This window comes from Eutrigla gurnardus, assembly GCF_963514095.1.
Source record: "Eutrigla gurnardus genome assembly, chromosome: 3".
NCBI classification, from domain to species: domain Eukaryota; kingdom Metazoa; phylum Chordata; class Actinopteri; order Perciformes; family Triglidae; genus Eutrigla; species Eutrigla gurnardus.
Genome location: NC_139917.1, coordinates 24,345,737 through 24,367,789, shown reverse-complemented (window position 1 = coordinate 24,367,789; position 22,053 = coordinate 24,345,737). Strand labels below are relative to the sequence as shown.

At 41.9% G+C, this 22,053-nt stretch overlaps 4 protein-coding genes across 5 annotated transcripts; 2 read left to right on the top strand and 2 right to left on the bottom strand.

Moving 5' to 3' along the window:
• Positions 1-1,993: 1,993 nt before the first annotated feature.
• Positions 1,994-6,876, top strand: cdk2ap2 (cyclin dependent kinase 2 associated protein 2). Its single transcript, XM_084005938.1, has 5 exons — positions 1,994-2,098; positions 2,965-3,114; positions 3,495-3,586; positions 4,925-5,045; positions 6,141-6,876. The coding sequence occupies exons 2-5, from the start codon at positions 3,060-3,062 to the stop codon at positions 6,206-6,208; spliced, it is 336 nt and encodes a 111-aa protein (XP_083862064.1). The 5' UTR covers positions 1,994-2,098; positions 2,965-3,059; the 3' UTR covers positions 6,209-6,876.
• A 1,163-nt stretch (positions 6,877-8,039) lies between these two features.
• aip (aryl hydrocarbon receptor interacting protein) lies at positions 8,040-11,975 on the bottom strand (the record flags this gene model as incomplete). 2 transcript variants are annotated; one of them, XM_084005936.1, is made up of 7 exons in its annotated part: positions 11,823-11,975; positions 11,079-11,261; positions 10,809-10,997; positions 10,123-10,299; positions 9,861-10,002; positions 8,983-9,212; positions 8,040-8,853 (listed from the first exon to the last, which is right to left on the bottom strand). In XM_084005936.1, exons 1-7 carry the CDS (start codon positions 11,919-11,921, stop codon positions 8,848-8,850), a joined length of 1,026 nt encoding a protein of 341 aa, XP_083862062.1. In that variant the 5' UTR covers positions 11,922-11,975. The 2 variants fall into 2 exon arrangements, with proteins under 2 accessions (XP_083862062.1, XP_083862061.1); XM_084005935.1 differs by lacking the exon at positions 8,040-8,853 and having other exon boundaries at positions 8,968-9,212.
• Positions 11,976-12,655: 680 nt separating this feature from the next.
• On the bottom strand, positions 12,656-15,210 carry tmem134 (transmembrane protein 134). Its single transcript, XM_084005270.1, has 8 exons — positions 14,999-15,210; positions 14,411-14,673; positions 14,191-14,258; positions 13,971-14,057; positions 13,797-13,873; positions 13,360-13,404; positions 13,127-13,180; positions 12,656-13,029 (listed from the first exon to the last, which is right to left on the bottom strand). Exons 2-8 carry the CDS (start codon positions 14,627-14,629, stop codon positions 12,947-12,949), a joined length of 633 nt encoding a protein of 210 aa, XP_083861396.1. The 5' UTR covers positions 14,630-14,673; positions 14,999-15,210; the 3' UTR covers positions 12,656-12,946.
• Positions 15,211-16,310: 1,100 nt separating this feature from the next.
• Positions 16,311-20,119, top strand: serping1 (serpin peptidase inhibitor, clade G (C1 inhibitor), member 1). The gene is made up of 11 exons (XM_084005493.1): positions 16,311-16,466; positions 16,804-16,851; positions 16,977-17,082; positions 17,171-17,338; positions 17,470-17,772; positions 17,868-18,083; positions 18,387-18,530; positions 18,664-18,867; positions 18,963-19,102; positions 19,438-19,660; positions 19,832-20,119. Exons 2-11 carry the CDS (start codon positions 16,804-16,806, stop codon positions 20,083-20,085), a joined length of 1,806 nt encoding a protein of 601 aa, XP_083861619.1. The 5' UTR covers positions 16,311-16,466; the 3' UTR covers positions 20,086-20,119.
• The last annotated feature ends 1,934 nt before the right edge of the window (positions 20,120-22,053 follow it).

Here is a 22,053-nt window from a genome sequence, read left to right as displayed (position 1 = left end):
CACACACACACACACACACACACACACACACACACACACACACACACACACACACACACACACACACACACACACACACACACACACACACACACACACCTCCCAATACAGTTTTCAGTTTTCCCAGCTAATTTCAAGCTCTCTTTTTATCTTGAAAGACCTCAATATTACATCTTATTTCAAGTACAGACAAAAACACCTTGTATTCACAGTTTTGTTTCTCCTCTTTATTTTTGAAGTGGCCTTTTTGTTCAATCAGCCCAACAGTGTCTGATTATTCCATGGTTTCCTGTTTCAAGAAGTCACGAGGTCAAGTCCAGATTTGTCAGATTGCTGCCATTCACCGAGTAAAGACAAATTTCTGACTACACATTTGTGCAACAAAACAGCGGATTACTTTAACATTCCCGTCACAACGGCGCAGAATAAAGAGAGGTAACATACCAGCAGCAATCCTTTAATGGCTCACATAACTGCCAGCAGATCCACAAAGGGAGACACTGCAAGAGGTATAATGCACAATGTAATCGAAGTACCTGGCAACGTGGCACAAACAAATGAGCAACCGCTACGATACCTGTAGCAAGTAAGCAGCAAGGTGCAGCGGAAACGAGGCGACGCGGAGATTACGCGTCTTCGGCAATCAAAGAGTGAGAGGGAGACAAGAGGACAACCCCCCCTGCCCTTATAGCATGTGGTCGGGTTATGATTGGACAAAGGGGCATTGGCCTAATCAGACAGGCAAATCTTTTTACTTTTTACATTAAACCAAATAACAATTCAGGTAACCATACATTTATTTGTATCTGAAATTATCTGCATTTTTCAATTAAAACACAATGTTCTTTTCTATCTTCAAGGAATGTCCATGCAATACACTCAACACCAACATTTGTCGTGAATAACTGCTCTGTCTATCGGAAATTATGATTTATACTGTGGCTGATTGCATAGTTGAATAAACCAGCTGCATAATAATTTCTACCTGGAAAACAAGAACATTACTGAATCAATAAATGTCGATTAGGACTGATTCAAATGAGAAGCAACATAATGAAAGGGAGGGTAATTTAGTTTTGAGAGACTAGACCTTTGGTTTATTAGATCTAAATTGGCACATATGTACAGAATGATGTTTAAGGTATTGTTTAGAATTTTAAAATCCTCAAACATCCTCCTTTAATACAATACAGTCACAGACATCATAAAGGGAAGCTGGAACCTCTAGTGGACAAAATAAATCTTGGCACTATTAAATTGAACAACCCAGAGTGATTAGTTGGAAGCTGACAATAATACAACTTTTTACAGTTTTTAAATGCAATGACACTCAAAGGCTTTTTCATGCAATTATATTAATATATATCTTTTCTTTTTCTCTTTTTCTTTTTAATTTAGAACATATGTCACACATAAAAACCAAAACCAGACAACCTTTTCATCATCGTTATAGTGTACAGATATACAATCTATATTCACCAATTAGAAAAAAAGTCAAATGTATAATAGCAGGTCCCACAATTACACATATATTTGTGTTGCTTCAACTTTGACAAAAAAATAATAATGCTTCTACAGAATCAAACTCAAAAATAGTTTTTTTTTTTTTTTTTTAAGCTAAATGTGCACATTTGTTGTCCTCGTGTTGGTCTCCGAACAGACCATGACTCTGTCCAGCAACCACATAGTAGCTCAACTCAAGCCCACATTACGTGTATTCAGGTCCGCAACACACAACTGGCAACCCCAATAAACTGCCAAACGCCACAAGTAATAACGAGATTATAAAGCCACTCTCTGACAACGCGGTAGATGTGGATACCTGCGAACGATAACATAACACACACACACCGATACGACATGCTCTAAATTTTATTTGTGATTGTAAGCGTTTTGCTGTTTTTATATTTGGCGCTGTGGCGCGTGCCCGTGATGAAAACCGTCGGTTCCTCCAACAACCAATCACATCGCTATAAAAGTAAAAAAACCGAAGTAGTGCGCGACGCGTCTCTGTCGCGCAGACTCACACACACGCGCACACACGGAGGAAGAGCCAGGTCTCGTTTCCCCAAAGAGGATTTCCAGTCTCGTATTAAAGGTAACAAACACACGACTCTTTTGAATAGTCTATAGCCTCCACAGTGGTCACGCGTGTGGATAACCGTTGCGTCTTGCATGTTGAATATCAACGCGAGTCTTTCCCCTGCGTCCCGTTTACGTATGTTATGCTAACCGGCGACAGCTAACTTAGCTTGTGTAGCTAACATCACCAAGTAGTAGTTAGCTTGGCACCTTCCTCCAAAGCTAACGTCAGCTTTTGTGTCACTCGGGACCTCCCGGCTCCGGTTCGCGGTGACCGATCACACTCGGATAATCCTCGCTCTGAAAGGTTTTAGGTGAACCCGGACACACGAAACCATCAAGTGAAATTCGTATGTGTGTGTGTGAACAAATGTGTAAGGGAACAGGAAATGCAACGCGAAACACCCATTTGCAGGGAAACCCATTTAAAGGATTTTGTAGGGTTAAAAACAGGGAAAGAACATAGCCAAATATGAATACAGTACGGTGTATGCAATGATAATGTTCTGTGCTGCTTACTAACTAGTCGTTAATTAGTAGTTGAGACACTGGGGGTGAGTTAGCAGACAACTACCAGGTGACCTTCATATGGTAACAGTCAACAGTCAGTATGCAGGTTGGTTCTAAGTCACAGAGAGTCAGAGAGATCTATAGAAAAGCAGTAGCATTTAAACTCAAGGATAGTTAGTGTGAAGCTGAACACACTTCAAAGCATCACTCTAAAGTTCAAATGTTAAAATTGAACCGTGCAGGTGCCTCCTTAGCTGAGGGTTCAGATGCCGAGCAGATGGACCACAGCCTCTTACAAGACCTGCTTCTTTCTCTTAGTTGGCCATTGCACATCTTTTATATGCGTTCCTGTGTCTGTTTTCTTTGCATCAGCTCTCAGGAGCGCATCACCACCAGTAAAGCTGTATAAGCACCGGGTAGACGGGACGGAAGGGGCCTCGTACGGGGAGCTGCCTGCCGAAATCGCCATGAGCTACAAACCCATAGCTCCTGCGCCATCTGGCTCTAACCACACTCCTCCAGGTTGGAACACCACACGGCCTTAACGTGTGTCATGCAATTATCTACCAGCTGACATCAACACTAATTACCATTATAAACCATTGGGAGTCAGTTCAGCCAAATACTGCATTGCCAGTAACCATAGCGACAATGCATACTCATCATAATAGTTAGATTAAGTAATGGGCATGAGAACTACCCATGTGGCTGCAGTATGCAAGTGATTCAGCACTGTTGTGTATTCATTGTAAACAAAATATAAACAATAACTTCCTTTGCTTCATTTGAATAAGGGACCCTTACAGATAACTATTATGTATACCTTACAGAGATGAGATAAAATGTTTCAGAAGACAAGGTCTGGCTATAGTGTGTTACATTTATTTTCCTCTTCTGTCCAGGCTCCTCTGTACCCTCTCCTTCCCTGCCCTCGTCATCTAACTTTAGGCCGGCTTTTAGTGACTTTGGTCCACCCTCCATGGGCTTTGTTCAGGTATGTCCGCATGATACGTATTCATTCTATTTTGTTGTCTTTGCTAATCCCATATACGTCCATCCGTGGTTGCATTAGACTTTCTCTTTGAGAGATTTGTAAAAATTCCATCCATCCATCCATCCATTGTCTTCCGCTTATCCGGGACCGGGTCGCGGGGGCAGCTGCCTGAGCAGGGACGCCCAGACTTCCCTCTCCCCGGACACTTCCCCGTAGCCCCTCCGGGAGGACCCCAAGGCGTTCCCAGGCCAGCCGGGTGACATAGTCACTCCAGCGTGTCCTGGGTCTTCCTCGGGGTCTCCTCCCGGTGGGGCATGCCTGGAACACCTCCTGAGGGAGGCGTCCAGGGGGCATCCGATACAGATGCCCGAGCCACCTCAACTGGCTCCTCTCGATGTGAAAAATTCCATCATACGCTATTATTATCCATCATCTGAATTTTTATGTTTCATACATGTGTAAGTATGAACTGAAGCTGGTTCTTGGAAATATATTATTTATTATTAAGTATAACTATTTGTTCACCCAATTGACTTTAGTTTCTTCAATTCTCATTCATTTGATTTATTATTTATTTTATTGTTGTTTATTTATGTATTTTTGTACATTTGTGTAGGTATTCATTACAGACTAACTCATGTACAATTGCCTATCACATTTATTTGAAGTCAGTTCTTGTATTTGTTTACATTCTCACAAGCTCTTACAATAATACCTAGTGCATACACGTACGACAAGTCAATGTGGGGGTTTGTTTGACTGTCTTTTTGGAAGTGGAGGCTGACCGCCTGCAATGCAAATGAATGAATAATGTCCCACAGAATTGCATACCTGTTGTTTTTCCATTTGTGAGGAACAGGGTACAAATGTTTCAAACAAATGCTCCAGCCGAGCGTGAAATGAACACACTCCCCACTGTTATTTGAAAGCTGATCATTAATTGTAACCAGGCTTTTATTTTAGGAATTAGACTTAGATTTTATGAGGGCCTTTCTTTAAATTGCTAGTGAGATAGTGATCGAGATATGGTCTGCTTCAGCTAGCTGGAGAATCTAAAAGTATCAGCCGTCAAACATGTCTTTCTCTGTTAGGGGAATACAGTAAATACTGACAGCTCTGGAAGGCTGTTACTGTGAGGCAGCTGCAGGCTTGTGACCTACATGGGAGTAGCCATGGGGGGTAGCTGACTCGTTACGTGATTGAAAAGCAAAACATTTATCTTATTGTTATTGAATATCCAGCTGTCACATGTCTTGATAGATCCTTTCATTTCTCCCCTAAACATGACATGTTTGTGAAACCCCTAAACATGACATGTTTGTGAAAATACACAAACAGCCTGTCAAAGTGTCTCAAGGATCCACCTACAGTGAGCTTCTGTCTGTCATCGAGGAGATGAGCCGTGAGATCAGGCCTACATACGCTGGGAGCAAGAGCGCAATGGAGAGGCTAAAGAGAGGTATATTTTTAAGAAATGCGTATTATATTACCTGTTAACAGTGCAAGTTGTGTTTTTATCATGAATAGTTCATAAAAGTGCTTCGCGGAGGTGAAAGAGTATGGAGTGAAATGTATCTCAAAATAGTCATGGAAGTATATTACCTGCTCTACAAATGATTACTAAGATTTACAAATGTGGACAATGGTCTGTGCGTAATAAACGTAACCACTCCCGTGCGTTTCAGGCGATCCGAGCGCACACATTTAACAATCTGTAAACCAATACAAAAGACTGACACAAATATTCACTCACCATTATTATCACTGCCTAGGCTTCAGCCATAGCCCAGAAAACTGTGCAATTAAAGTCGGCATTAAGTACAAAAACAACTGCTTCCCTCATTTTGCAGCAGCATCATAAGAACAGGTGGGCATAAATAAAACGAATATGCAGCAGCAAGACCACAAAAATAAATAGAGGCACGGGTCGCACAGGATGACAGCTTCTGGCACTACTGCTTAATGGTAACAAGTTGTCACCCAAAAACCTAGTTGTGGACAAAGGGAAGTATTACCAATTCAGTACTTTGTTTACTTCTTACTAGTACCACTACGTATGATGTACTTGTAAATTATAATTCAGATAAGATATTATTGCTTGATTTTGCTGTATATGAACACTGAACAATGAGTAAAGCCATTGTCAACAAAACACATTAAACACGAGAGACCCCGACGGAGTCAACTTTTGAGGACAATGTGTGGTCCGAGAAGAAATTCTGATGGATAGTACTGAAGATCTATAGACGTAAAAGACTGGTGTGATTGGAAATTGAATCCCACGCATTAGAAACCTCAGTAATTGCAGTGGCCATGCTGTTAATCAACAGGCAGGCAGACGGCCCTAACCCAATTATGCTATTAACGCGACCTGCAGTTGTTTTTTTTTGAGTCAATGGCAGCCCTTTTGTTATCTCAATAATGGTTTTCTTGGATGCATTCCATTTTTTTTTTACTTGACTCAGACAAATTGCCACCAATTATTGAAGCAATTTATCTTTTTGTCAAACTGTTGATTTAATGCCTCCGTGCGCCTTTTGTCTGTCTCGTTCAGGTATAATCCATGCCCGTGCACTGGTCAGAGAGTGTCTTGCAGAGACGGAGAGAAGCGCACGCACATAACCTTTTTCGAAAGCTCCTTTCACGCCTCACTCGTTCCCTGTAGAAACCTTTCCTCATCAAGACCATCAAGACCCCCTCGTCTGTTTTCCAACCGTTTTTTGTCCCCTTCACCTTTTTGCGCTTTCCTCACAAAAGCTTTTATTTAGTTGCATCGTGTCCTTCTTGTCCCCACTGTTCCCTGCATTCCCCCGGACCTATTTTTGCTCATTACAAACTTTGTGAATTATGGGTTGTAGGCAAAAAGCAGTTTTGTATCCATTTTGAAATAAGTGTGGTAAATTTCAACACATTTTAACCTTGAGCTGTGGGTAAAAAAAAAAAATGGCTGGGAATGTTTTGTGTATTATTTGTTCAGCAACAGCAAATTACAGAGAAAGTCGAGGTTTTTTTTAATGATGATATCAATGTACCAGCTGCACCTGTGCTCAAGTTTCTATGCTGAACATCACTCTGCAACCACTGAATAATTTTTGTTAATATATCTTGAATATTCCCGATTTATATCCATCCTCGCTTTGTCGTCATCATATTTTGTAGTGTAAACACACAGTAGATGTTTCTCAATCCCAAGAACACTGTACATCTCAAGTCAATTTGTTAGTATGGAAATTTTGTAAACCGGATTTTTGCATTTATGTATGTATATCTTAATTAAATAACAAACAAAACACTTTCAGCGGCTGTTGAATTTTTGAAAACGTAATAGGTTGCTACAGAATTGCAGGGTATATTTTCAGTTAACCTGCATAAAAGTAGTTGGACAACATATGAAATGTTTTATTTAAAGGAGTCATCACCTGGAAATCGCAATTTCTCTTGTTAAAACATGCATATCTGTGTTTGACCTCAGTTGAAACTTGCCTGAAAGGCTGGAGTTTGAAAGTGGCGCCGTTTTTTCGCTTCTGCTCTTTTTCCGAACAGGAATAGCACACAAGGGTGTGCATTCCTAAAGCACGAGATTTTGATTCTGCGCCTTCGGTGACGTCACCGTGGCGGCTACTTGCATAAGCCCACCCCTCTTTCACCACCCAACCCCGCCCCGTCCGCTACCTGAAATCGCCGAAGCGCCGCCATTATGTTTTGGAGTCTGCATGCAGGCAAGCCCCCCCGGCTCTGTCCTTCCTGCGGCGAATCAACGCGCGCCTCATTACATATTATACAATGCACATCCGGACCAGTCAAAACCTCGCGCGTAATCTCGCGTGATAAAATCGCGGTACGAAAAAGGGTCAGAACAAGCTCAATGTTTGATTAAAATTTTTTTTTTTTTTTCTAATAAGTTTTACGAATTGATCCAAAGCGATCCAAGGGGGGCTGGATACGTATAAAACCAGGTGATGACTCCTTTAATCAAATTTGACCTCATGAAGGTCATGCTGAGAACATTCAGCGTATTGAGCTCAGTAAACAGAGTCCATTGTCTACTTTTAAGGGCCACAATATGCGAGTGCTTTTGAAAATAAAAACCTTAAGATCACCTTGTACTAATAAATGTTTTTGTTCATTTCTTTGAATTTTCTCTATAGGACATTCAGTGCATCATTATAGCAGCAAACTAGTAGAGTAATGGTGTCCTGAGTAGAAAATGTAGTCACTCTCCTTCTCTGTGTTGAAATACGAGCTTCTACATATCATTTTCACAAATTATGTGCATGCATGTCACATCTGTTTAAGGAAAATGCAATGCCATGGATAAACACAAATTTATTTTTAGTTACATAATCACAACCGTCAGACTAATGACTGCTTTACATGAAAAGTGATGAGTAGCTCTTTGTAAGAAAGCGAAGGTGATAGTGAGGGCTTTGTTGAGTACATATTTAACAATAAAAACAATATAATAGTATAGGTTTGACATATATGAAATAAGTACATAGGAGAGGGCAAAGGTAAAAACAACAATGTGTGTTGTATAATTATGATTGTCACAGACAGCTCGGTTTCCCAGTCGCATCTACTAGGAGATGAATCGTCTCCTGCTTATTCCACTGCTTCTGCTGTAACCGAGATAGGAGGGGGTCCGGCGGTGCAAGGCAAAGGTGAGCCTGTGAGTAGATAATGTCTCTTGTGCAACAAAAAAAAAAAAAAGTATTAAAGTATTCCTTGGTTTTCTGAGCAGTGAGCACTTCTATCTGGAATATATATATCTCTAATTTTAATTATCCAACTGCTGCACACATTTCAGAAAGAGACAAATAAAAGCAGGTCCTGTGAAAAATGTTGCCATGGATAACATTCTGTAGGTTGTTGCCCATAAGAGCGTTGCCATTTCTGAAGCCATAGACTGAGTTCCCTTAGATTGAAAACCATGATGCTCTGAAATAACTCTGCTGTTGGCCAGTACATACCCATGGTTTCTATGGGATTTGGGACTTTCATTCAAGTCAAGCTAACGACGTCACTGTGGCCGAATCAAAGACTGAATTTTACCTTTAGAAAGTAAGGCAGCAAAGCAAGTCACAGTATATATATGTGTGACTTTGTGTGTACTACCTGACTGTTTGAGAATACGTGTACCATGGAGGGCAGGGCGGCAAAAGTGTTTGGCTCGGATGCTTGGATAAAAACTTGACACCAGTCGTGCCGTTTCTCCTCCATCTTGAAATTCACAGGCATCCTCTTGAAACCCACTGTGAGCTTCAACCCTGTAAGAGTGAAGATCAGATCATTCTTCACATTTCTGTTACGTCATGTTATAGCAAATAAGCTGAAACCGAATATGTGGGGGGCAGAAAGGAGAAATTTGAAGAAAATAAAACTCAAAGTGGACTGACTGTGGTGGCGGTGGCTGGCGGTGTGTTGTAGTTGAATAGCCCTTTGTAGCGACCCTTGTCCTCCCTGTCTTTGGAGCGGATCCTGTCCTCCATGGCCTTCACCTCCTTGGCAACAGACGGTCCCAGAGAGGGGTCCAACTCCAACACCTTATCAAAGTCCGCCCGTGCCTCTACCTCATTCCACACCGCTGCGTGGGCCTTAGCTCGCTTGTAGAAGGCCTTCAAGTTGTCTGTTAGGACAAGGACGGAGAAAATGAAAAATGCTCATTAATGCAAGTAAGGGAACCGAGGACATGTTATCAACAACAATAACCTGTGAAAAACACTGCTTGTGCAATTCAAGAGGAGGCATTTATTGGCCACATGGGAGAACATACAAACTCCACACAGGAGGAACCCAAACCAGGACTTGATCCTGGGCCCCTCTTGCTGCGAGGCGGCAGTGCTAACCAATACACCACCGTGCAGCCCAAACTGTGCATCATCTATGAATCAATCTACCAGGTACAGTATGCAGTGGTAGTGGCAACTTTCCAATGCTGCTCTATTTAATGCAATATGACAACCAGATGACTATTCCACTGTAAAAAATTAAAATTAACAGACTGACTTATAGATAAATTAGTTTCAAAAGATACAGTATGTAACAATTAAGATATGCTATTGACATCACACCACACACCCAAAATATACATCATGCACTAAAAAACAGAGTGACATCAGAAATAAGGTGCTGTCAAATGAAGCAGCAGTCTTCTTTCTCTGGTTGTTTTTTTGTAAGCATTTGTAAATATAGTGACACGTTTATACTGTAGTAGCAGAACAGAAACAGAAATCTTTCTTCTCTGCTGGTTCAGGTCCATCAACAACAACCTCACCTTCATATTTGAAGACTATGGATGAGCAGTGTTCGATGACTTCATAGTACTGGCCCTGGAGTAGCTTGCACTGGCAGTAGTTGAGGAGCAGAGGTGTGATCATATGGTCCAACTTCACCCATACTTCATCTCCAGGGTGCTCCTTTAAGGCGATACAAAAGTTACAGACAGGAGTTAAGAGAATCCACTGTATTGCACATTTAAATGTTTATACGAAAGAAAATGGATATTAAAAACTGTATCTGATCTTCATTATTCTCACCTTCATCTGCACATTTTTGAGGCAGGCAATGCCATTGTAATATTTCTCTGTGGCTTCCTTAATTTGGCCCTTTTTGAAAAGCGCGTTGCCCTCCTCATGGATTTGAGGCACAAGCTCGAGTTGCTCTTCGTCTGTCATAGCCCAGACGTCAAGCTGGAACGATCCCGGAGGCAGAACCTGAGCAGAGAAAGAGACTGGAGATCAGTAGCAGTCCAAGCTTAAACTGTAGGGGGGTAAAACTGTAGTTCCCCTTTTAGCACATAGCAACATATGTTACATATATGCATATAAATATTCATTGCAATATTCCTGCAATTAGAGAGCCTTATTCATTTCAGTTTTTGCTTAAATTGTGTTATATAACTTCTATCAACAACAAACAACAATTTCAGACCACAGCAGTGTCACATTACACTGCATTATATCAAGAGGTATATACAATATTGTGTCACCCTCATCTGTGTAAAAATCAAACACCTTTGGTTTCACAATAAAAACAAATCATTTGAACAAAGTTCATATATGTCAAAGTAAGATATTAGAAATAGGTATTGGTATTAGCAACAAAACTCAGGTATTGTGTTGATGCTACAACAGAAAAAACAACACTGTTTGATGCAATAATGATGTACCACCATTAATATTATGTTATAATATTAAACTCCGGGTCTCCCCTGCCTGCTCACCTCCAGCAGCTCGATGGCGAAGATAAGAGGCTGTGGACTGGCCTGAAGCTGATCCAGGTCCTTGTGCCCTAGAGAGTGGTGGGAGTGGATCTGGGCTATGCCGCAGCAATGCCTCTGGCCTTCCAGGGGGTCCTTACCAGCACTGATGTTTCTCAGGGACTGGGACACCAGCGGGTACAGGTTTGTGTGCTGAGGGGTGAACAAAAAAATCGTCAATGCACAGATGGGACCGGGGTTTGCTGCTCCATCCCGAATGACCAGCTCACTCACCTTCACATCACAGGTGAACTCTGCAACTTCGCCTTGTTTCATGCAGATGACCACTCTCTCCCACACAGCCAGTTTAAACTTCTTGCCCAGGATGAGCTCCATGGGTTTGCTGCGGCCCCCCATGGTCCTGGAGTCATCCAGCACTTTGCCATCGCACAGGCTGGTGCGGTAGTGGAAGACCACCTGGTAAACAGATAAACACGGACATGAACGCCGAGTCAGTGGATCTATCCGGTTAAAACAACTGTTGTGACGTCACTCCTTAAGGACACGAGATCGATGCAGCTTGTTTACTAGAAACAAAAGAGCAATCTGTACTAACAGGCCTACGTCTACGCTCCCATCCTATTCTGACCAATCACAACATTGGAACGTTGAGTGACGTGGTGTGACGACCAATCAGCATCCATAAACGCATGCCATCCTGTCCCGCCTCCTGTCTTTCCATCAGATGAAAAAAAATACAGAGGAAAAAAAAGGTTACCTGGCTAAAAAAAAAAGACGGCCAGTAAAACCTAAACGAATGAACCGTTGTACCGCCTGTAAGGCAGCGAAGCACACAAGCGTGTCAGCGGTGTCTGCGTACAAACGCATTGAGTTTAGCGCGACACGTATCTACTGTTATCTGACAGTAAATGTAAGCTAGTCGGTGTTAGCATTAGCTAACGTGCGTTGTCGCATTTCTTAAACTAATTCAGAGGACTGGACTCAACAGGTCCGACCGTCGACATGTTGTCGTGTTACCTTTGTTCCATTGGGAAAGGTCGACAGCTCTCCTTTACCAGGACTGATCAGTTTCTTTATTATTCCTTCCTCGAAGAGCTTACGTGCCTCTTCCTCCATCCTTTAGCCGAGTCTCAATAAACGACGGATGACGATGTTTGCCGAAGCCACCAAACCCACCGTAGTCGGTCGTTTCCTAAAACGGCCCATTGGGTCCGAGAGCTCCCTCTAGAGGTAGACTCCGGGACTGTCATTATGGGCGAGACTCCTTTCTCAAACACAAAATACCAATGTTGTGTCCTCTAACAATTTATAAAAATGCACATTATTAGTCTCTTATCACCTACTTGTAATAAGTAACTCCATTTAATGGAAGCTCACTGCATTTTAGAGGGGAATTAGCCTTTACATTGGCTAACTGCTGCACTAGGCAAGGCAAGCCAATTTCATTTGTATAGCAACTTTCAACAGGGCAATTCAAAGTGCTTTACATAATAAAGTGGCCACAGATTTACTTATTAAACCTATGTAACACTGGCAACATGAGTAGCAAGCCAAGTAAACAAACTTCTTGCTTTGTGAAGTCCTCAGTCAACCAATATTACGCTGTTAAATTGTTTTGGCACATTGTATAAGCAGGAAAAGAGAACGGTATAATAATGTGCATCAAGAGGATTTAACATAAGCTGTAGAGGCAACTTTGTCCTCGTTGACCTTTTCAGTTTTAAACCGATTGTTCCTGGTTTGAAACGACTAGCGGGCTGAGCTGCAGCTTCTGTAACATGCAGCAAAAAATATACTTGGAACGGCTGTCACGTTGCCCTTGTTTGGAAAACTATCTCAACTGACACAAATTAAAATATACAAAAAGTTTTATTGTAATTTCACAGTCATTATTCACACAACATATAAAACACAGGCAAGACCAATATCCTTCTCTTTCATGTACACATACAGCAATATCGGTTCATGTAGTGGAAATATAGCCAAGGCACTGAGTGGTTGAGTTAGTAGTGGTCATTACAACGACAAGTAAAACCATGTGTCAATAGATTTGTTTTTTTGTTATACGTGACAAATTACAATTCATTTTTTAAGATAGCAAACAAAAAACATGTAGTGAAAATATAGTGTCTTATGACATTTCATTTTTCAAAATAAGGTAGATAGAACAATTTGAAGCCTCTTCTTCCACGGACAGCACAGCTGATGTATATCACATGGTACACTGGACGAAACACAGGGAATGACATTGTAAATAGCAACGAAACAACAGGCCAAGGTCAAGTTAAGCACAAGTTCTAGGAAACAAAGTATTCATTTACCTCCAGGGATGAAGAGAAGAAATCCAGGTACAAAGAAAATAGCACTTGAAACACCTGAAAGGACAGTTTCCTTATTTACAACTTTTCTTTTGAAATATCCTTCACGCGTGTTATTATGCGTTTGTTGATGATGCTGAAATTATTGCTTACAAATGTTGAATCTGGACAAACAAGAGTTATTGTGTCATTTCGGGACACCAAAGTGCTAAAGTTGACCTTAATGGTTTCCTTACCTGCATTTGGATTCAGCTGTATGACGACACCCGTGAAAATAAGAGCTGAAAAAGAGACACAGAAGAAGAGGACTAAAAGCATCTGCCATACAGAAGGGATCAAGGTTCAGTGTGACACAGCACTGAACAAACATCCTGGTCTGCAACTTCGGAGCAGGATGTTAAAGGGCGGATGTTGAAATAATGCAGCACGTGTACAATTCATTGTGATATATGGTAGTTGCTGTGCTGTTGAAATATTCATTTGACATTTAAGTTATTTAAATGTCATTTTTATCTACGTCATCTAAGAAAAATGCACAGTAGATTTTAAATTCATGAAACTAATCTTAAAGTTAATAAATCTATTTGTCTTTGCGGTAAGACTTTATAACAGCAAAATCATTCTAATTGGATATTTTATAGCAAATTAGTTAACGACTTTGCTTAAGACTTACCAACTCCAGTGATGAGGAGAAGGAACGAAGCCAGAACAACTCTCCTGTTTTTCTTCACCAGCGGATGGGACACCCATCTGAGCAACAAAATAATGATTGTGAAAGTAAATGAGCTTCTTGTTGATGTTGCGAGTGTGATGACATTTGCGTGTGTTGCAGTTTGTTTGAACTCACCCGCAGCAGTGTGCAGAAAGTTGTGTGACGGAACTCAATGTGCTGAAGGACCACTGGGAGCTGCAGTAAGACAGAGTTGCAGGGTCGCTGGAAGGAGAGAGAGAGGGGGAATAGACTTTATCTCACTTTCAAATCACATGCTGGCAAAAAAGGGGGGGGGGGGGGGGGGCATCAAGAGGTAAGGGAGAACAAAATCAACAGTTCCACCTTTAGGACGCACCTGATTTTGAAGAAGTTATTGAAAGAGGAATTGCCATTGCTGGCCATGGCATCTTCGTTTTCCAGATTCTAAACAACAAATAATAAAGGAGTTGCACTATATATACATACAGTATATACACACACATCTATATATGCGTATATAAACACACATATATGAACATACTTATACACACATTATGTGTAATATATATATCTAAAAATATATATAATATGTGTACCTGATATTTCAGGTTACTGTGTTCAGGGGAGCCGGCGGCAGCAGCAGGCGAGGGATGAGTCTGAGGTTTGGAGAAAGTTAGAGGACCAAATGTCATCTCTCCACCTTCTCTGTCGTTATCTCTGGCCTTCCATCCCTCTGGCTCTCCTTCCTCAAACACGGCTCCCTCCTCGTCTCCCTCCAACACAAAGGCGTCATCGATGCTAAACTGCGTCGCCATGGTGATTGCCTCTCACACCCTGAGGTCCCGTGGCTTGATACTCACTGTTGATTCACAGTGAAGATCGGTGTTACTCACAGCTTTGAGAAACATGTCATGGTATCTTTTGGCAGAGAAATGTATTGTCTACTTTATTTATTGTCTACGCTTAAGCTATACGCACAAATAAATCTGTATGGCGCCTGCAAAGTGCTAAAACGGTGAATCTAAAGAAGCTACAGTGCTGCCTCGGCTTTATCTAAGTATTTGAGCAGACTGAACCAAAGTTCACCCGAATAAAGCAGCAGCTAACGGTCTGTGTTTTGTAGCTGTCTGCCATTGTTTGTGCTCTTTCCGCTAGCCGATCAGATGACCAAGAGGAAAACTTACTGTCTTCAATAAAGTTTTTCTCCGGGGAGGCTGAATCCGACTCCACGCTGAGGAAACACGGGTCACATACTTGTACACTCCGGAGGGGATTCTCTACAAAGTACCCGGAGCACTCTTTCTTTTGTTCTCGAGTGCGAAAACAGATTTGGGAAAAAGTTTTGAGCCCCCTTTTTTAACACCCGGCTCGTTTCCTCCTCTTCTTCTGCGTCGTCTTCCTCGTATTCTTCGCGTTTTCTTCTTCTTCTGGTGTTTTACGTTATGCGCTCTACCGCCACCAGCTGGTGTGGAGTGTGGGGTGTGGATTCCTTATTATTATTCCCTAATTATAATCATAAAGAAATAATAATAATAATAGTAATAATAATAATAATGATGATAATAATAACAATAATAATAATATTAATAATAATACAAATTTCACCTCTATCAGAAGATAGAGATACAAAATTCATAACTTCCTGTATTGTATTTTCATATATATATATATATATATACACACTTCCCTTTTAAAAGATTGCATTGAAGTCTCTGAGAAACCCTTCTCACTTGGATAATCTGTAAATATCTTCTGATCTAAATATACAGAGTGAATGTTTTGATTTTGTTTGAAGTCTTAAGGGGAAAAACCACCCTATTACTTAAAATTGACCAAATATCACGTCAACGAGATTTGAAGAGGGGAGTGGTTGTTATGTTATTTAATAAGTGTCTTATTGATGTGCTGAAATACATTGATTGACATTAAAGCCCCTCCAGCTGTGGATGATGACAACAACAAATAAACAAAAACTGTATTTAACAAAGAAGTAATTCATTTAACAATCCCATTAAAACACTTACTGGCATACTGTCTCTTCCCCAATACGATATGTTTGTTGTCTACAGATGTGGTAACAGGTTATCTGCCAGTAAGCGTACACTCAGCTTGTGCCACTTTATTATGTAAACACTTTAGTAAAAACAACATATGCAAATTGAAAATGAGCCAAAGGGAAACTGCTTATACCCAACTACTCATAACGGGGTTCCACTTGTCAAGACTGATCTAGCCTATAGTTTTAATTAAGAAAGAGTTATAATTAATGATAAAAAGAAAGCTGTGCCTAAGAACAGATGTCATAATTCAATACTATATATTTGTACTGCAAAAATAAATGCAATTAAGGCAAAAATAAAAACAGGAACATAAATCGTCTCCCACTTGATATCTGTTGCCAGAATGTTAAATCATGTGATTTCCAGCAAGTCAGACGACCTGCATTATGCAAACAAACATCTCTAAGCCAACAATCACAGATTAGTCATTGTTGGTTGCAGTTTAGAGGAGCAGACAGTCAGAGGTGGCGGATGGAGTGAACAGCGGCGGGAGAAAGATTACTAGTAAAACAAAAAGCAGTACCACACAAACAAACAAAGACAAAACGGAATCTGGTGACTGAATTTGAATACATTTGGATCTCCAAAAGATGTGAGTTATTTAATGTTTCTGTGACTTTCTTGTTGATTAATCCCTGAACCAAAGTGATGTTATTCATAGTATATAATTAATGCTATTTTCAAAAACAAACAAACTATACTTTATCCTGGTTTTTTTAATGGGATGAATCTCTGACAACGGGGTATTTAATGCAAATGGAAGTTGGAGCTAAATGATCACAGTTTAAAACATGTTAATAGAGGGCAACATGTTTTCTCAAATTGCGCCACATTATTGATCTTTTTTCCGGCTTGGTGCCATATTCAGTTACAAATCCTCACTTGCAAAACAACTTTGCCAATTTCATTTTACTCCCTTTGCTCTTCAGATGAAACCACAGGCTGTACTTTGCCTCTTGCTGCAGCTCTTTTTTGAGGTAGAACGTTTCCCAATATCTTCCATCATTACTGACCAATGTGCTTTAACCCCAATCCTTCTTGACTTTTGTATTTGGTAGCTTTCCCTGTAAGTGACAACATTTAACAGTGAGTTTCTCTTTAGCTTTCATCATGCACAAATCTCCGGGTGATACCTGGTTCCACTCTGGAGCTGCCTTGTCTCCTGTTTCAGACTGACTTCAATGGAGACATCACCTGGAAATTCAATGGTCTTTATTATTATTTCCACCAATTTTCTCGACGTATTGCGAAAGCACAGTCATAAATGCTTTTAGTTTGATCTTTTTCTGAATACAGGTAATGATGTAAGTGTCGGCACTCAGCCTCCCGGCTCGCCTACAGTCAAACAGGGTGGCATGTTTCTCTCTATATCCCCTGTAACTGCTGCCAACGAGGGCGATTACTTGTGCCTGATGAAGGAGAACAACGTGGAGATGATAACGATGTACAGCGTCACAGTCGAAGGTGAGGGACATAGATACACCCTTGGGTTTTACCATACACAGTGGAACGTTTTTCCATTTTGGTGGAATATATATTCAAATTCCAAAAAGCTTGACGCTCAAACACTTTGTGTTTTGCGTCTCTCTCCGCAGCCTCCGTTAGCTTCACCATTAAGGTCAACGAAGGCGTCACCGTTCACCTCCCGTGCCATTTCCCGCCTTCCAAGCCATTCAAGGCCAATGCACTTTGGTTGAAAGAGGCGCCTCATGGCGAGAAGACGCAGCTGTATCTTGATGACGATTCCACGGTTGATAACAAGAGAGTGGAGCGTCTTTATCCACTTGACCATGATCAGACCCTCATAATCAGGGATGTTGTCATGGAGGATGCTGGAATTTACCTTTGCCGGTCTGTTGAGGGGGAGGCATTGAGCTCCATCTATATGATTGTTGATGGTAGGTTTGGCAACCTTTTACATCCCTAAAATAAAAAAAACAAGTAGGTAGAACATTAATGTTCATTTTTATCCGTCTGCCCGTATGTCTTCCAGCTGCTCCCACCGACGCTCCTCCCTCATGCAGCGGCTTCACGGCAGCGTGGGAGCCCTGCTGGGACGAGAACGGGCGCACAGGCGAACCCATGTTGCAGGAATCCCTCACGGAGCTTTCCATGAAGCTCTTTTCTCACCTCAGAGAATCACAACCCGCCAGCAACTTGCTCTTCTCTCCTATCAGTATCAGCGGCATATTGGCCCATTTGTTGTTAGGTATGACAAAGGAAGTAGGTTCTTTAATAATTATTCATTATTCAGGTATTATAGGCTACTATTCTATAAGTATTCTTATTCGCATCAAATCCTGTGAAAAGACTAATACCAACACTGAGTTGAAGAATTTGTCCAAAAACTTCATCAATGAGCCATACTGTTGCAAATATCCCTAAGATACTTAACCCAATTATTTTTTAAATGAAATGTCTTTCTCTACTTATATCAAATGTCAGACAGAGGTTGCAAGTCCAGTATATTTCTTTCTTTATATTATTTCCTCTCCTTTCCCGTTATGTGCAGGTGCGAGGGGTGACACCCGTTCAGCCATCGAGCGGGCCGTCTTTGTGCCACATGACTTCCACTGCTTCCACCTCCAGATGAAGAAGCTGAGAGAGAAGCTGGCCGGCTCCTTGCAGATGGCTTCTCAGATTTACTATAATCCACGTATTACCATCACTGTGTGAAGCTCCCAAAATAGCCTCCCTCTGCAGTCACATGGATGCACGCAGAGGTCCTGAGTGCATGCAAACATCTTCACGGCCGTCGCTCACCGCGGTTTCTCTGTCCTCTTCCCTAGAAATGAATCTGAGCGAGTCCTTCACCAACCAGTCCGTCCAGTTCTACGCAGTGGAGCCCACCAGGCTGCTGGAAACCAGCGAGGAGAACACACAGATGATCAACAGCTGGGTGGCAAATAAGACCAACAATAAAATCCAACACTTGGTCGACTCCGTACCTCCCAGTACACAGCTGATGCTGCTCAACGCCGTCTCCTTTAGCGGTCAGTAGGCTACAGTGTGTGTGTGTGTGTGTGTGCACGTGGAAACGGGCTCCAATAAATGTGTGTATGTGTGTGTGTGTGTGTGTGTGCTTCAGGTCAGTGGAAGGTCAAGTATGAAATGAAACCCAGGAAAGGGTTTTTCACAAAACTGGATGGAGATCTGGTGACGGTGCCGGTCCTCTATCACCACAAATACACGACAGCTATGTCGTATGTAGTTGAGCTAAAGGCACAGGTAAGGAGGAGCCAACACGCACTGTAACACACACACTTCACACAGCAGATGTCTCCAAACCTGCGACAGAGATGGGGGAAAGGTGCAATAGCGAATACAGCATACTTTTAATGGAACCCAATCTGGCAAAATGTATGTTATATATAAATATGCATTAATGTTTACGTGTATTTTTTGGAGATATTTTGAATTTTGGTAGAAAAAAAGTTTGGGATCAAATCATTTTGGGACCCCTGCTGTCACACTGTGGACCCCCTAGGGGTCCCGGACCCCCAGTTGAAGACCTCTGCTATAAAGCAACACCTGGATTTCCCCCCCCCCCCCCCTCCCAACAGGTGGCGAGGTTTGCTCTCACGGGTGACAGCAGCCTTTACATCCTGCTACCTCGCTCCCACACAGTGATGGACCTGCAGAAGATGGAGGAGAAGATGACGGACACAGCTGTGCGTCACATGATCGAACACATGAAAGCAGAGACTCCTCAGGCGATGGAGGTCACTCTGCCCCGGATCAAGCTGGATGTGGAGGCAGACATGAACATACTCATCAAGAAATTAGGTTTGTCCATCTTTGTGTTCAGAGTCATTCAGCTCATTAATACCACACATTCAAAACGAAGCCCTGAACGTCTCATTTGTGGAAATAAGCTTTCCAATGACTTAATCGCTGTGTTTTCCCCCCACCATCACCTTTCCAACTTTTTTCCCCTCCCCGTTTCCCGCCAACCAGGACTGTCGTCACTCTTCGAGGGAGCCAACATGTGTGGCCTCACCACCAAAGACAGGGTGGTCCTGGACGACGCCAGACACAGAGCCTTCCTCGCCCTGACCGAGCAGGGAGTGGAGGCCGGGGCCGTCACCACCCTGATGTTCTCCCGCTCCCACCTTTCCTTCTCCGCCCTGAGGCCTTTCATCCTGCTGCTGTGGAGCGACCTGGCCAACGTGCCACTCTTTATTGGCAGAGTGACCGAGCCGGTACAATGAGATTACATGAGCACAATGTGCATTCAGTATGAATATTGCTTCAGGTGGTCACTAAAGTGAGCAGTGACCCTCACAAAAATACAAATATATATCCAGGCTTGGATTTGAATTGTTTTCGACAACAAATAAACACATATTAACAGAAAAGCTATGCTGTCTTCTGTTTCTGAAGAATGAAATACAGTCGAGGATCGCATGTGATTCAAAGGGAGACAGACAACCACTGAAACAACTTCAATTTATTTTTGTGAAGAAGTTACACAAACCCACCACAGGATGGCAGCCACACTGTGTGATTGACATTGACAGTGACTACACAGAGACTGCAGTAGTGAATTCCTCATCTCGTTCGCCCCTGTCCGCCTGCATCATTACCACCGTTATCAATTTAAGGAAGACGAAGTGTCAAAATCTGTGACAGTAAAGGTTCAGTTTTTTTCATTTTCTTTTTAAAGCAATAGCTTGCTTGGTAAAGCACAGCAACTGAGCGAAAATACCCTGAATCATCATATTCACAAACAAACAAACACACACTGATGGCAAGGACTGTAAACACATCAGCATTCAGAAACGCTCGGCTATGGTTGCACTCTATCGTGCGAGCTGACAGTGACTGCTAGACATGCAGCTGTATTGCAGATAAAATTATTACACAAGCAAAGCGGGGGGTCAATAGACACGAGTCAGAAAATTGAGTGAATGTAAACACTGACACAGGAATGAGCGACCGTCCGGCCTGAAACGTGAACTCCATTAGATCGTCGTCACCCAGCCGAGCCCCAATCAAAGCACTGAGCATTCCCAGAAAATGCATCTCTGATGCCTGATAACATAATGTTGTTTTGGTTTGATTATCTCACTGCTGACGTGCTGGGAGTTTTGATGTGCATAGAAGAGTACAGAATAAACCTTGCCCCCCCCCCCCCCCATGTTAAAGTCTTTTAAGGTCTAACTGAAAATGTCTTTAAGTAAGCATACTGTTATCATTTAGTTCCAAGCTTCGATAATGCCCAAGCCCTTTTTTTTTTTATTTCTAAACCTAATTCACCACTGAAGGATCCTTCTTTTTTTTTTTTTTTTTTTTTTGCAGTCGGCGATGAGACATTCACAAGGTTGTTAAAGGACACAAATAATATGAGCAGCCGGATCGATGCAACAGTTAGAAAAACTCCCGGAGGCCATTGACCGACTATGGGTGTGCTGTAGTGAACCGGTGGATGGCCAGAGACGGAGTAATAGGTGAATCTGGGGAGTACATTTGATATCCTGTCAGGCCTTTAGAAAACTCACTATAGACCTGATATTTAAGCGGTCAGAAGTAATGCGATGAATTGAATGCAGCAATGACTCTCTCTTATGGTTTGGAGGAGATTCCAGCCAAATGTCTTAAATAACTTCTTGGCTTCCTCTCAGTGTCTGAGGGTGCACAAAGTCAGATTAATGGACATTTTCAAGCTTTCTGGATCCCCCTGTTCTCATACATCAGATGACAGAACCAATCAAATGGCTGGATTTTCAAATTAATACACCACTGACGCAATGTTTCCATGCGGGGAGAAAATGTTGCATCATCCCCGACTGTTGGAGCCACTGGTTGGTTATCAGATTATGCTATGGAAAAAGGGTAGGCATGATAGGCTTAAGCTTCAGCCATACACCTTTTTTTCCTCATTTCATTTGTACCCCATTATTTATTCTTCATAATGTGGACTCCTTTTGGGAAATTGGTAATAAGGATCACAATATATTATTACACCGATTAGTAAAAGTGAAACAAATTCAGTACTGCCCTTATTCACGTGTATCAGCAAATCATTATTACATTCAGAATTGCCGCAGCGAATAAAAGATGAGCAACACCAAAGAATAAAACGATGAAGAGCCGTTACTGGTGAGTACCAGCACACTTGGTCGGAGCAGAATCGACCAATCTCGTTTTGCGAAGGTACGAACAAAAGAAAAGGAATA

Excerpts from the sequence above, each read along its gene's own strand:
- cdk2ap2 (XM_084005938.1), top strand. The coding sequence starts at position 3,060 with ATGAGCTACAAACCCATAGCTCCTGCGCCATCTGGCTCTAACCACACT. Across the intron at positions 3,587-4,924 it reads CCTCCATGGGCTTTGTTCAG|CCTGTCAAAGTGTCTCAAGG; the intron begins GTATGTCCGCAT and ends ATACACAAACAG. Across the intron at positions 5,046-6,140 it reads AATGGAGAGGCTAAAGAGAG|GTATAATCCATGCCCGTGCA; the intron begins GTATATTTTTAA and ends TGTCTCGTTCAG.
- tmem134 (XM_084005270.1), bottom strand. The coding sequence starts at position 14,629 with ATGGCGACGCAGTTTAGCATCGATGACGCCTTTGTGTTGGAGGGAGAC. Across the intron at positions 13,874-13,970 it reads CTTTCTGCACACTGCTGCGG|ATGGGTGTCCCATCCGCTGG; the intron begins GTGAGTTCAAAC and ends TTTGTTGCTCAG. Across the intron at positions 13,030-13,126 it reads TCTTCTCTTCATCCCTGGAG|TGTACCATGTGATATACATC; the intron begins GTAAATGAATAC and ends TGTTTCGTCCAG.
- serping1 (XM_084005493.1), top strand. The coding sequence starts at position 16,804 with ATGAAACCACAGGCTGTACTTTGCCTCTTGCTGCAGCTCTTTTTTGAG. Across the intron at positions 18,868-18,962 it reads CAACGCCGTCTCCTTTAGCG|GTCAGTGGAAGGTCAAGTAT; the intron begins GTCAGTAGGCTA and ends TGTGTGCTTCAG. Across the intron at positions 19,103-19,437 it reads TAGTTGAGCTAAAGGCACAG|GTGGCGAGGTTTGCTCTCAC; the intron begins GTAAGGAGGAGC and ends CCCTCCCAACAG.